Source organism: Pagrus major, chromosome 16 (assembly GCF_040436345.1).
Source record: "Pagrus major chromosome 16, Pma_NU_1.0".
Taxonomy (NCBI): Eukaryota; Metazoa; Chordata; class Actinopteri; order Spariformes; family Sparidae; genus Pagrus; species Pagrus major.
Genome location: NC_133230.1, coordinates 20,043,601 through 20,058,811, shown reverse-complemented (window position 1 = coordinate 20,058,811; position 15,211 = coordinate 20,043,601). Strand labels below are relative to the sequence as shown.

Here is a 15,211-nt window from a genome sequence, read left to right as displayed (position 1 = left end):
GCTGAATAGTGGACCAGGATTGGCTTCAAATCTATTTGTGATGTCACAAATCATGCTCCTAGGCCCGCCTCTTCTCATCAGATTTTCAGTGAGCACAGAGAAAATGTGCACTTTGAGTAATTAATGTGAAAACAGACTTTGCACATACATCAATCTACACAGAGAAGCTCACTCATTCAACTGTAGGAAGAGACTTTTACAAATGTACAGTGAACAAAATGGAAATAATGTGAAGATAAAGGAGCACTTTAAGCACGTTGGTGACCTGGATACCTACACTTACATCACATCGGTTCCCCCTAAACTTTCAAGGTACAAAGTTCCAGCAAAATTCTCGTTGTAGTTCTTTTATGCTGCTGACAAAACAACAATTACATAAAGGGATGAGTGAATAGTATTTCATGAAAAAAAAAAAAAAATCTTTATGGTGGAGGGTGGAGGATGAATTGAGGCATCTCAAAGCCTGAGAACAGAAGCTGCTCTGTGGTCTGCTGAGTTAAGATTTTTCTCCACTCTAGAAAAGGAAAAAGGGACAAAAATAATGTGAATAAATGCACTGAGAAAAAGGCTGAACTTCCAACCTCGCTCATGTGCTTTCATCTGAATATCTCTGAGGTATTTTCAACAAAATAACAGAATCTGACAACAACAATCATCCCTATCCCCCCCGATTTACTTGTATACCCAGTGACTGAGGGAGAGTGTATGTACAACACTGACTGTGTGGCAGTGTGAGTGAGGCAGTGTATCCCTGGAGGTGGCTGCCTCTGTGCCACCCTGAAGCCTCTTCCTCCCCAGCGGCCCCAGGCCTGACCTTGCCCGCTGGCGGGGGACATCTCCCATTAAAGCGGCGCATTGTGATAAGGCCATTTCTTTTCCTTCAGCATCCCTTTAATGTCATCCCTGAAATATGAAGTCATTAAGCGATATTAAAACAGTGCTGACAAACTAATTAACAGAAGACATTATACGGGATGGGCTCGATTAATCCGCTTTAATTGCTCTTTTAAATGGGGGCTCCAATTAAAATTAATAAAGATTTACTGGTGATCACACCAAACTACACCAAGAAGTGGTTGTCTGAAGGGCAGCCTAAAGTCAGCGGCCTCCGTTCTCAAGTTGCACTCCCTTTTGCTCCCTGCGCCCTCCCTGTGCGAGCCTGCCAAAAAGCCCGTATCTATGAGCTGGAGATTAAACAGAGGGACTGTCCCAATGCCCCCAGTCCCCCAGGATCAAACATCCCTGAGCTAGAGACAAAAGGGCCTCCAGCTCAGGGAGGTTTGATCCTGTCTTTGTCTCTCCAGGACCCTGCAGAGGAGACACTGGCTCCTTTTCCCATTAATATTATTAAACCACACACATACACTGACTGTGCACAATCAGCCATGCTTTTCTAACTCACATATATAGAAAATAGGATGTTGACAATTATAAAAGATTTCATGGTGTCCACATCCCTGAAGTCCTGAAGAATCCCTAAACTGCAGTTCAGTTTGCATGCAGTGACAAGTGCACCCCTCTGTGGAGGGTTTAGTGCATGACAGACTCATTTATTTGACTTAAAGACACACATGTATTAAGCTATAGATTTAAAAATAATAATAGTAATGCATTTCTGACAACTGCTGGACACAAGTCCATTCTCAGGGTATGTGCACTGGAGGGTTCAAGTTGTGTATGCTGAATATTGAACCAGGATTCCCTTCCAAACTATTTGTGATGTCACAAATCGTGCTCATAAACACGCCTCTTCATATAAAATTTTCTGTGAGCACGGAAAAAATGAACACTCTTAGCAATGAATGTGAAATCAGCCTTCTAGTGTGAAACTCTGCACATACATCGTTCTGCACAGTGAAGCTCAAACATTCAACTGTAGGAAGAAGAAAAAAACATTTTTGACTGGAGGGGGACTATGATCTAAAGTCTAACTGATTTATAGTGTAGATTAAATTGTAGAAGAATGCTATTGTTTGGCTCCAATCTTAAAAAACTATTCACAGGAAAGACTATGACAGTTACACTGTCGGAGATGAATGAACTGGCTTTGAGGCGAGCTGAGCTGTGTGTATTACAGCAGAGATTCACTAGATGATGCTGTTACTCTTTTCTCTTCATCCATCTCCAAGAACTCAGGCATTGGCTCTGATTTAAATTCTCTCCATTTTGCCTCTTTCAGTGTGAGACTGAGAGAAGTACAGCTTCATCAAAAGCTGCACTTTGTATAAATTTTCCTGTCTGTGAGGTTAAACACAAAGCATCTGTTCAAACAGTGTTTTTGTTTAAATTTGATCACGTCCTGTTGCCTTTTGCTTTTCATTTCACCTTCATTACAAAGCATGCTCTTTTTTTATCAGAGACTCTAATACAGAACGTAATTTCATCTGCCGCTGTTTAAGTTGAAGCCTTGTCAGCCAGAGGCAGTTAAACAACTGAAGGTATTTTCTTTGTTTTCTTTCATTATATCAGAGGTGACCAAGTCTTGTTCAGAAAAATGTTACACAACAAATTAATTTGAGCAAAGCACTTTGGTCCGACCAGAGGCATTTTAATTGAGTTGAGAATGTAAATCAATTTACTGAAGAAGACAGATCTAATTGAAAAGAAATGTCTATTAAAAGATTAGTGAGGTTTATTGTCTCCAGTCTTTGTCATCGACCAATCCAACTAATGTTTTAATTTCCTTAATGTTATCATTTCTGATGTAATTGGTGCTTGGGTGCCTAACAGGTTTTCCAATTAAATGTTTTGGTTTTGGGCAGTGAGGATGTAATCTCACACAGCGACAGGACACTTTTATAGAGGTGCATCATGCTGTGTTGCATGCTGCATAAATGTCTTTATTCTTTTATTTTAAGGGCACCATGTTGCCTTTTTGTTCAAGTTTAAGGAGACAAAATGACACATGTAAACATACAATAGTTGTTATGTGCTGTCATTCAGAGTGAAATACATGATTGGAATTTGATTCATCAGGTTTAGTTCACTGCTGTGATTTTATGTTAAGCCCAAGGCATCAAAAGTAGCTCATCTGTGATTTTTGTGACATCACCAAACTTGTGTGTGTCTGTGTGCATGTGTGTGCGTGTGTGTGCGATCAGTGTGCTTTGAGCGGGTGCCTGGAAGAAAGCGTCAACGGGTTTGTGGAATTTTGCTTCGGTGGCACAACTGTGATATGAGGTCACCTCGGGCGTTAGTCATTAGGAGGGAATGCATTGTGGCTGTTTTTAAGACATGGCAGTTGTCTGCATCCGCAGCGGTCACACAATGAATGCAGGCCTTAGAAAGTTGACTTGAATTGGCTTCGGTGAACAATGTGAACAGCATAGTTTGGGGGACATTTAACAGCTGGCTGCTGGACGTGGATTAGAGGCACCTTAGGGGCTCGGCAGTGACACGCAGTATTTTCATAGGGAGAGTTAAACATTTGCGGCCAAAAACAAAGCGTTCACCTGGTGTGTCTTGTTTCTTTAAAGTGCTGTATGTTGAAGGTGCACTATGTAGTTTTAGGGGGAGACATTTTAATCAGAAGAGAAAGATCTTCATTGACTGATTTTTTTTTATGCCATGACAAACTAAATAAACAAACTGACCTTAAAGGACAAAATAATTTCATACTGTTTTACTTTGTTTATATGTGGCGGACCCTGCCACCTTTCTAGCTTCAAACAGTGTTCCTGGGACCTTATTTTCCTCTGAGAACAGCTTGTTTATTCAGTTTGTATTACTACCTCAATAATACTGTAAATATAAAAATTGAGTTTGAATTTCTTCCCCAAAACTAAATACAGTAGTGCCCCTTTAATGTTGTGTCAAAGAAAACTATAACACACAAGTTTTATATTATAATTTAGTGCATCTTTAATTTCAATAATCATCCAGTACAATGTCTGTGAGGGAAATATCAGAAAATGATTGTACTTTACATGACCTTTATACATGATAATAAAACCCATGGCAGTCACTTGCATTATTTTCACGTGCACATTCTGTGAAGCTAATAGTTTACAACATAATTAAAGAACATTATGCGACATACAACGGCGGCGCATGTACATTTACACAACACACACAGCTATGAAATGAAAAGGAAATGAAAACAAAGTAATACTGACAGTCATTGTCAAAAATCTCTTCCAGTTCAACTTCATCAGGCTACACTATCATTTTATAATATCGAAAAAGCATGATTACACTGTAAACATTTTTACACACCTACAAACTCTGAATGTGTTGAGGCAGATTATATAAGTAAACACTAATAAACAGAATAAACCACAAGAGCTTTCATTTTCATCTGCTTTTTGATAAAAGTAGCACATACAGCATTTTAGACTATAGATAAAATGGTGTGTGTATGTGTGTTTATGTGTGTGTGTGTGTGTGTGGGTGTGTGTGTGCGTGTGCGTGCCTGTCTTTACAGATCTACAAAATGATTTATTATTCAACATCTACATTTCACCTCACTAAGATGCACTACAAGAAAAGATGAAATAATACTGTCAAGTGACTAACTTCAATGCCTTCACTGTAATAACTCTCCACTCCGGCCTATAAATAGGAAGACGTCTTGAACTCATCGGGGACGTCGCTGTCCAGTTTACAGATCACCTTGTATATGGCCTTCTTCCAAGAGGAGTCTGAATCTTTGGTTGCAGAGATGGCATTGTAAAACTCATGCAAGGTGATTTCAGCGACCTCCAGGAATCTGTCCGGAACCTGTAAAAGGGGGGAAAAGCGGACAAGTGAAGTCAATCTAGTTAAATCCTTATTCTCATATTGAAAACGCTCTTCATGTAAAGCTGCGTTACAATCCATCTTCAGTTTTCTCAAAGTCAAAAACATATGAAAGAAGACCTGTAGCGCAATTCTTCAAACACTCAAACTGATGAAAGGGAGCTTGTCTCTTTGTTCTCTGCACACATACAATGAATGCAATGCTGCAATCATTAACTTTCATTATAGAGGCCTCTTTGATTAGCTAGTCTTGTTTTCGTGAACCTAAACTAACCACCGGTGAGCTTTCTTCCCAGGGATTCTACCCAGCACTGTGAGGGCCCGTCAACAAACCATGATTATGGATCACATCAAGAATATGGCCAGGAGCTGAAGATTAAAATGAAATGATAAAAGACTTGAGATGGTTAGATTCAGTTATAAATGACTGAATAAACGTGTGTAAGAAAGATAATCATAGCAAAATGTTAAAGGAGACATATTATGCTTTTTCTTTTTCCTTTCCTTCAGTGTGTTATATAGGTTCTTGTACATGTAAAAGATCTTAAAAGGTTAAAAAGCCTGACGTCTGTGCCAATCGGAGCTCGTTTCTCCCACAGAAAAAACGCCTCGTCAGTAGTCTCCCTTTTAATTCAGTGACTTTGTGACATCACACTACATCCACATGTCAAACATTTGCATAATTTATACCTAGTGGCTAGTTTGTCATGGAAGAATTAATTTAGCACAGCTGCTTTGTTGTTGTTAGCCCTGCTTGCTTAGGTGTATGCGAGCTGACCAATCAGAGGAGACTGGGTATTTAGGAGGGTGGGCCTTTAAGAGCCAGGAGCTAAAACAGAGCGTTTCAGACGGAGCCTGAAAATGAGCATAATTTGTCTCCTTTAACTTTAACTTTTCTCAAGCTATTAGTTTAGTTAGTAATTTAGAAATTATTTTCATATATATTTAATAATATTTAATAATATATATATTATTTAAAGAAAGTTACAGTTCATTTTCATATAGTGTAAAACAAAAATAAATACTTTTCATTAATACAAACGCAGCTTTCATCCCAAGTACATCCCATGTTATTACTTTAAAGTGTAAATACCATCCTTTGGATTCTGGTAATTTCAAAATAAACATGAATTGTGTTGTATTTATATGTTGAAACCAAGCAGGGTCATTTCAACACCAATATAAAATAAGTGAAATAAAACCACTTCAATACTTTTTTTTATCTGTGTCTGCTGCATCTGTGTGTGTCTCCTTCAAAATGACCCCTTATAGTGTGTGACCCTTTAAATTAGTACCCATGACAAACATGAGCTCCATCTAATAAAACTTAATATGTGGAATTGAATTGAATGATTGGAATGGTAGAATAAGGCACTTGTGATTAAACTGGGAGAGTCGGTAGGATTAAGGTTAAAAATGGGGTAGGAGTCTGGGAGTGACCCGTAGCTAACGCAGGATCCATAAAAAAAAGTCTAGAAGCAAGGGGCGCTGGGAGAAAACCGCCCTGCAGCCCTTGTTTCCCATCCACCCACTGGTTAGCACAACAGTTGTTGGCATAAGTTATTTTTCTTTCCCCTCATCTCCTGACACAAAAGCATCCCTGGGAAAGGAATGTCTTGGTCCCAAGGTAAAGAAAACGGTCCCGTCCCTTTCCCACCGAACGGCCTTCTCCCTCGGAATCCACAGCGTCTTTCTCAGCATTCCGCATCAGTAGCAATCTCGGCCTCGCTCAGGCGTACTGGTCCTCTAATCCTGAGTTGTTTTAGTGGGATTTTGCGGCTTCCTCTTCCCACAGTTTGATAAAGCATCACTCTGGAGTTTAGATAATGGCTGTAAAGGCTGGCCAGCCACAGGTGCGGTGTGACACAACAGGTCAGCACACGGACATACGTGATCGCTGACAGGAGGACATGCTTCAGCAGGTTAGTAACTGCTGTGACGAATGTGTCGACTTCAGTGCTTTAAAGGAGTAGTTCGACATTTTGGGAGCTATGCTTACTCTCTATCTGGTGGAGAGTTAGATGAGAAGATTGATACCACTCTCACAACTGTACGTTAAATAGCCTATGAAGCTACGGCCAGCAGCTAAGATTCTTATTTAACGTACAGACAGGAGAGTGGTATCAATCTTCTTGTCTATCTTGCCACCAGAAAGCAAAATGTCGTGACACATTAGTCAGGGCAGTTACTAACCTGCTGTCAGCATGTAGCTTTGTGCTAAGCTAACTGGCTGCTGGCTGTAGCTTCCTATTTATCCTAAAAACTCACCCTCTCTTTCCCTTTAGTTTAGTTTCTATTTAGTTTTCTTTTTTTCCCATAATATGACATTTTTGCTTTAAGATAGAGTCTAACTATATAACCAATTTATGTAGAGACAAAATAAAAAAATAAATATGTATTTCAGGTGGTCTACATTTTGGAGCAGGGATGAAGAAAAGAAGTGAAAATATCTTTTTCCAATTTAACAAAAATGATTAATGTGTCCCACGGTGCATGAACATCACGAGACCCGTTCGACTTCTGACAAAACCTCATAAGCAAAAAAAAATCAACTAGAATGATCTCGATGCAAACCGCAACACAAAAGAATGAATGACTAACGGATGACACTTACGTGGAAGTCGTTGGCTTTGTTGTAGTGCATGTTCAGTGCCCGGAACAGCTCTGAGTCCCTGCTAACTGTAATGTCTTTGACATCGCTGATGCTGTCAACGATGGCCTGGCGGGCGAACTTCTCCATCTGGATGTAGTAGAACTCCCTGAAGTTACTGAACCACTTGATCAGCTGGGAGGTGATGCAGCGGTTGAACTGGGAATGGAGAGAAAACGTCACTTAATACCATTCATAAGTTTATTGCAGGGGATTAAAGGGGCCATCCTGCAACCGCCTGTGATGACAGCAAATGAAAGCAGAGATCATCCTTTTCAGGATAAATGGAATATGTAATTTCAGAATTTAATTTCAGACTTCAATTAAAGCATAAAGAAATTTAAGAAAATTAACCTTCATGCTTTTCAATTAAAAACCAAACCCTTTTCATAATTGACTCAAAACCTGTATTTGGTACCTGTAGGGCAAAAATGCCACCAAATGGTCTGTCACTCTACGAGACATTAATTGCTCTGATCCTTTCCCACCAATGTCCGGGGTGAAAAAACATCTGTCAGGCCTCTGTATTTCTAAACTCAGTCTTGACATTAGTCTTGTTATTCTATCTCCTCATCCAGAAAGACAGAAAAAAATGCCTAAGGGCTGGGCAGGCATCAAAGACGCTTCTTCTCTCTGGTGTGGTGGGTGAGAAAGCGGCAGCATAAGGACAGAAGGAAGCTTCCCTCTCATTGACTCGGGCTGATAGGATGGAATCAGACACTGGGATTAGGTGCTCTTTTGTTCAGTGCCACTTCCCACCACGGGATTGTAAGCAAGGAGGAGACGTTCGCAGGGCTGCAGCAACAGCATCCTCCCCCCTGACCCCGGGGGTCAGAGCAGATTGAGGGGCAGGGGCCCGCACTGGCTCGGAGATCCATGGGACGTGGTGGAAGGAGAGGAGATAGGAGAGGGGATGGGAGAGAAACTCAAGAGGAGAAAAGTAGGAGGTTTGGGTGTGAGCTTGTGCTAGAATTAGGAATAATATACTCTTCCTAAAATGAAGGAAGCTAGGATAAATAGGATGCATGAGAAGAGATAACATGAGATGAGGAGACAAGAGAGAAGATAAAAAAAGAGGAGACAGAAGAGGAGGCATGACGTGAGACCAAGGCCAAAAAACACAGGATGTTGTGTTTAGGGCCAGCTCACCACCGCCTGGTTGCAGCCGCACAAGTCTCTAATACCAACTCTCTGTTGACACTCAATAGTAATGCCTTGCCTACAGAGTCCTTTGTCACTCCATTTGCTGACTGGAGTGGCTTTTTTTTAAAGAGAGAATGCCCCTGTATCTCCCTCTGCCCCCAGGACATACTAGCAGCTCAGTGGCTTTGTTATTTAAACCCTCTGCGTTTTTGTTTCTCTCCTCCGACACACTGCTGAATTTTTTCTGTCCCAAACACACACTGACAAGTCGATAAACGCAGGACAAACAATCCTAAAAAGCACCGTTTGTTTTATACGTAAAAAACACACACCTTGACATCAGGGAAGAAGGTTTTCAGCACGTTGGAGCTGGGGTAGCGGGTGTAGAAGAACATCAGCTTCGCCTTCTTCAGATGGCTCGGGGTGAGGCCCTCCTGGATGTTCACATTTACGTTAAGGCAGTAACGCTGACAATTAAACACAACACACATCATACAGTCGTGTGCAAAGTGATAGCAGACCAGAGTATTGTGTTGCCTCAATCTTCGGCTAAATTGAATTTCCCTAAAGAACAGCTCGGCATTAACCAGGGAGTCAATAATGACCCTAACATGTGCTTATTGGCAAAACAGAATTACGAATTAGATTAGGGATTTTTAATTAGAGAGCGAAGCACTTCATGCCTGGCAGTTAAGACAGCTTGTTTGGAAATGTTTTGAAAAAGGAGCTGACTTGATTTAAAGACGACATATGTCGCCGTATTATTATTTTCCTCCGGCAAAAATGGGAAATTTGGTCAAAATGTTACAAAGAAAGTACAAAATTATAGATAATATATATTTTAAAAATTATTTAAATGGTGTGAAACATGTTCCACATATATCACAACATATATTTCCTCTATTGCACACATGAATAAATTCAATACCTTCTCAAGTTTTCCCCCTATGGCAATGAAGACGCTCAGGAGCATTTCCTCTGTAGTCCACCACCACGCCTTAGGTCATAATATTTCCTTATCTGGTCACCACACCATACATTTTATTAGGGAACCCTACCTTTGAAATAAGGAAGTTGGGATGAAAGATTTATGTGGTATTGTTCAAAGAGAAGCAGAGCTCTTTGCACTGTAAAGATAAAGCGAATCCTGAGAGGCACCACATAATATTTCTCTGTAATGCCTCGCGACGAGAGAATCAACAAAATTGAATATTTCTGTGACTCATTTAGGATTTTTTCCTGGATTATTTACGTCGCAATGAGCAATAGTGAAGAAATGATTTATGTCGGTTAAATAAGAATTAAATAATGATGAAATGTAGATATTACTCCAATCATAATCCACATAATTAAAAAAACAACAAATGTTACTCTAGTTTCCAAACAATGAGCACGTTTTTCCCTGAGTAGAAAACTTGAAGGTGCACTACGTAGTTTTGGAGAAGAAATTTTAATCAGAAGAGAAAGATTTTCATTGACTGATTTTTTTATGCCTGAACAAACTAAATAAACCGACTGTCTTCGTTTTCATGACTGAATAATCTGAATAAACAAACTGATCTTAAAGGACAACACAATTACATACTGTCTTACTTCGTTTATATGTGGCAGATTCTGCCACCTTTCTAGCTTCAAACAGTGTTCTGGAGACCTTATTTTCCTCTGAGAACAGCTTGTTTATTCAGTTAAGGGAAAAATAAATATTTCTGAGTTTATATTATTACCTCAGTAATATTGTAAATTATAAAATTCTGAGTTTGAATTTTACCCCTGCTCCTTTAAGAGTCCCTATGAGGCCAGAAATACTGTTATCTTGCACTCTATTTCATTCATGTACATTCTGAAAAAGGTATCCAACAACAAATGCTCAAGACAAGAGCTCAAGTGTTGTGGTTGGCAGGCACTTTTGATTTCCAGCAGCACTCAGATGTGACCTTTTAGATGCACCCCTATCACTCTGATGATGGAGAAATAGATCCTGCACCTTTTCAAGTCTGAAAAAACGACGCTTCCTGAAACAGAAACCGATGCTTTCTCTGCCTTTGAAAAATTGGCTTTTGTTCCTGGCAATTCTTATCAAAGCCTTGTATTCCTTTTTATTTGTCTTTTTCTAAACTTAAAGTCATTACTCGGCTCAGATTAAAGAAGACGCTGTAATTTTCCATGGGGTTAGCGAGATCAAAGACAAAATTCTCCTTGAAGTTTGTTACTGGAACTGCCCATGCTGCAATGAAGCTCAACCAGCCATTGTTCAGATGGAGGAGCTGAGATATAGAGAATTTGTATAAAATAAAAGGATAAATACAGTATATATAAGCTATCATAAAACAAACCCTGCTTTAACGGAGATAGTAGGGAATAGTATGACGTGATATCAAGGTTTTTTATCAATTTATTTTATTTATATATTTTTTGAGTCTTGAGTAAATACATTTATAACAAAATGTAGTTGTTGTGTAAGCGCTGTTTTGTATTTTTAGCCACAGTTATTTTTACTGCACTTTCACTTTCAACCTACATATGTAAAAAAAAAAACAACAACTCTATTTTATATATTTTTTCTCATCATTATCAAACAATATACTTCTTTACCCTGCTTTAAGAGGATTTAAAAAAAAAAAAAAAAGTACAGCTAATTTTTCTGTTTTGAAGTAAAGGATATGTTGAGGGACATGTAGGGGTTTCGTTCAGCCATGCTCTGCAGCTCACCACACTCGATCTTGACGTGAGGGAGACACAGATTGTCGACTGTCACTGCCCCCAAGGCGGAGGGACGAGCGTGGTGGCCAAGGTGGCTGGATGTCACCTTGGACCTCATGGCAATGGCGTCCCAAGGCAGGTCCACTGAGTCTGGGGAGGTGCGGTCCATTGATGGGGGCATGCAGGGGAGGCCCCCAAAGTTGGAATGGGGCCCGTACTTTAGCAGATGCTCTAGAATCTGGCTGTCATGCAGAGGGGTGCTGTAGCTGAACTGAAATGGTGCCTGGTGCACAGGATAGGGCCTCTTCACTGTCGGGGTGACAGAGCTCAGAGGGGTCACTGCCGGCTTGCGGACCACAAGTGACAGCGCCTCTGTCTGGTCCTGTGGGCTCTGAGCCTCGGAGCTTTCATAGTACTCCAAAGAGCGGGGTTTCACCGAGGCCTCCTCAGCCTGGGGCTGTTCCTGGGTGGAGCCGGCCTGCTGGCTCTTCCTGTCAACACCCACGCTGATCTGTATCTCTGGCGATGAGCACATGCGCTGCTGAGGGGACAGGTCCAGCCCTGTGGCGGACACCTTCTTGAACACCCTGTCCACACAGTCATTCACAGCCCTGGAGAGCTCCTGCTTCAAGGTTTCTTGAAGGTTCTGACTCTCTCTTTGGTGCACAAGATAACCAACCACTTTCATTCGGTCCTTACACTCTGCAGTCACTCTGCTGTTCTTCCTTTCAAAGTCGTCATCAGTGCTGTTGTAGTGTGATGCTATGCTTTCTCCCAGGGTGTCATGATCAACTTTTGTCTCGTCTCTGTCGTGTTCAGGGTCTTCCTGGTTGTAAACTTGAAGGAACTTTTCCTGGAGCTGACGCAGGAGCCTCTGCATGCTGTGGAGCTGCTCTTTCAGCTTGTGACACTCCTCATCCTTGGTGTTGCAGTTGTCGCTATTGCTGCTGCCAGGTCGTCTGCTCACCGGTCCTCCAACACTGTGTTCCTGATGCTGAGGCAGCCTCTGCTTACGTTTGTTCTCCCTGTACGCTTCTCGGGCCTCTCTGGTGTCTCTGGCGTCTGTGTCGGACCTCTCACTGTCTCCATGCTGCCTGCTGTTAGGAGAGCCCGCCATGACCCTGATAATGTTCTCCACTCTGGCCCTCTTAGCCTGCAGGTGGTCAGTCATGGAATGCTCCCCCTCCGGGCTGCCTCCCGTGGAAACGTGAGCACTGGGAGAGGCAGCTTCCACCGTGCTGTCCTTTGAGGAGACGCTGCTCTGGTCCTCCTGGCCGGAGTCAGCGGCAGTGGAGCTGGAAAGGTAGAAATGGCTTTCTTCGAGTGCCCTCTTGTTGTGGATTGTCTTGCGGAGGAGCTGAGAGATGATGGATCCATTGGAGTACGAGGCCAGAGGCTCGTCGTACATGTTTCGGCGGAAGCAAGGCAGCATGACATCAGGTTTGTCGTCCTCGAGGCAGCCTTCACTGGAGCTGTGCATGCTCTGGTCTGGATGACTGAGGTTCATCCTCACTGAGAAAACTGGTGAGGGCTTCACACGTTGCAGAATCAGAGTATTGTTAAATGAATCTGAAATAATAGAAAAATGGAAAACAGGTAAGATAATAAATAATGAAAAACACATTTAAAACAATCACATTTATAGCCATTTATTGCTTTTCAATGCTATTGTTTATTTGCCTGTTGATTTAAATAAAGTTATGACAATACCATGTAATGTCTCTTTATGCTTTTTTGAGTAAATATAAAGTGTATCAAATTGTAATGGAAAAATAATCAAATCAATATAATAGACACAATTGCAGGTTTCATTTTGCTTATAGAATTTGAAATTACACTTTAAATTTAAAAATTACTATAATAGAAAATCAAAGAACCCTGCAGTATTTGAAGATCCTCTGTCATGTGAAAATAGATCCTTCATCTTTAAGCAATAAATGGGAGCGCAGTCTTTTGTATCATTTCTTCTCAGGATTGTAATAACGGTTAACACAAAGGATAAAAAGAACAATTGCGATACATCCATGAAAGATGAATTTCAGCTTATGAAAGCCACAGAGCGTGCACGCACAAGAAACGGCTCTGTGAATACATTATTTACCAGAGAAAATATCATGAAAACCTCTTTATTTTTCATGGGTTTTTTTGTCTCAAGGAATGATCAAGAGACGATCTTCACTGCTTAAAATAAAAAGCTCAATAGTCTTGTTCTGCTTTATTCCCTTTAAGTGCATTTTAAAATATTGTCTGTGCTGTAACGCTCACACAATGGGCTGCAAGTGCATAAAGGGTGGACTTGAAAAGAACAGATTTATCTTTCTACATTAGACAATAATTCTGTATCAGGCAGTTCCACTTACATTTCTATTGCTGACTTTTACTGCCAATAAACACTCTATCAAAAAGACTGAACTGCTTTAGGAGCATATGCAGAAACACTCACTTGTGCCATAAAGCAAAGTTTGAGATGATTTAATTCTATATTTTTTGGACAGCATGAGTAATTTGAATGTTTCCTTCACTCTTAACAGTTTGTAAATTTCCTGCAATATAACAGACTCTGGACCTGTTTGTGGATAAATGGTTATATTAGCTGAAACTCACTGCCTGAGGGAGAGCATGCAATTTACAGCTGAAATGATATTAGAAAATGTAAAACTATTTATTAATGAAAGTAGAACAGGTGAAGTTTGAATCCAAAACAATAAGCTATACGCTACAGCAATAAGCAAACTAAATATACTTGAAACAGTCACTTAACAGTCCATAAACACCGAGCAAATACTCAAAAACTCACCAAACGTGATTAGAGTTGGCGGCTGAACTGTAAAAGCCTGCGTGAGAGTGTCAGAAACTACCCACGAGTTTCAAAGCCTTCTCGAGAAAAACCACTAAAGTGAAGTGATGAGGTTTGAGAAGTTGCAGGCGTGCACTTTGTCACACTCCGACAGGGCTGCAGTGTAACCGCGGCGGCGCACAGACACACAGAGTGATGGGACCTTACCTGTTGCGCTGGGGACGCGGTGCCGAGCTGCTGGCCTGCGCAGTCAGACTGTGAGTCGGACAGCAGCTGTGCGTGAGAGGGAGTGGAAGGGTGCATGAAAAGGAGCCGGGGCGTGGCCATGTGGAAAGCAGTGAGGTGGTTGCACATCACCCACATAATGTCAAGAGGAGGAAAGTATGTGTTAGGTGTTGGAGTGATAGTCTTCTTCATTGAGGTCGGGACTGAAACCTGCTGAGTCACAAAAACTGATGTGGTCTGAGGCTGTTTGGAAATATGCACTAATAATAATAAGTCCTAATAATTATTTAAAACTGGAAAATAAGATCTCAGCACACGGGCTACACAAAGGATGTAGGCCCACATAAATTGGTATAGGCTACTCTGTTGCTTTTTCTAAATCAATCAGTTGCTTTGTCCCAAACATAAACAGAATAAAACATGAAGCACTCATAAACACAAAAAGTTGAGTTGAAAAAGTTAAATTATGAATAAAAAAGTAATTATCCTCTGTATGAAATAGCCCACTAAAGACAAACATGAGCTTTGTCAGTTGAAAAAGTTAATTCAGGCTTATATTTTTGCTATTCTGTTCTCTTCTATGTGTTTACATTGGTACCTGTAGACTTTATCTTTTTGCATCTTATCTAATCTTATCTCTATTCTAGGGCTGGGCGATATGGGATTAAAATAATATTAACACAATGAGAGTTTTGATGAACACTCATTAAAAATGTGCATATAATGACCAGGTGGGATAAAGGCAAGTATTAGAACAAGTAGAACAGTCTGGTAAGTTTAGAAAATGACATTACTTTACTGTAGCCTCTAAAACCAGGGAAACACTTATGATTTATCCAATAATATCCAAAATCTAAACCATATATAGTATCATATTACGATTACAATATAATATTTTTTATATTGCTAAGCCATACTCTATTCTATTCTATTCTATTCTCTGTTTTTACGTTGTTGCC

The 15,211-nt window shown here is 40.6% G+C and overlaps 1 protein-coding gene across 1 annotated transcript; it reads right to left on the bottom strand.

The window, feature by feature from the left end:
* Positions 1 to 4,514: 4,514 nt before the first annotated feature.
* prox2 (prospero homeobox 2) lies at positions 4,515 to 14,111 on the bottom strand. Its single transcript, XM_073484198.1, has 5 exons — positions 14,028 to 14,111; positions 11,193 to 12,799; positions 8,863 to 8,970; positions 7,352 to 7,546; positions 4,515 to 4,719 (listed from the first exon to the last, which is right to left on the bottom strand). The coding sequence occupies exons 2-5, from the start codon at positions 12,735 to 12,737 to the stop codon at positions 4,552 to 4,554; spliced, it is 2,016 nt and encodes a 671-aa protein (XP_073340299.1). The 5' UTR covers positions 12,738 to 12,799; positions 14,028 to 14,111; the 3' UTR covers positions 4,515 to 4,551.
* Positions 14,112 to 15,211: the final 1,100 nt, after the last annotated feature.

Bases quoted from the DNA above. Each gene is read 5' to 3' on its own strand.
- prox2 (XM_073484198.1), bottom strand. From the start codon at position 12,737: ATGAACCTCAGTCATCCAGACCAGAGCATGCACAGCTCCAGTGAAGGC. The intron at 8,971-11,192 runs ATATCCTTTACT...GTAAATGTGAAC, and splicing joins ACCCCTACATGTCCCTCAAC to ATCCAGGAGGGCCTCACCCC. The intron at 7,547-8,862 runs GTGTGTGTTTTT...CTCCATTCCCAG, and splicing joins CCTTCTTCCCTGATGTCAAG to TTCAACCGCTGCATCACCTC.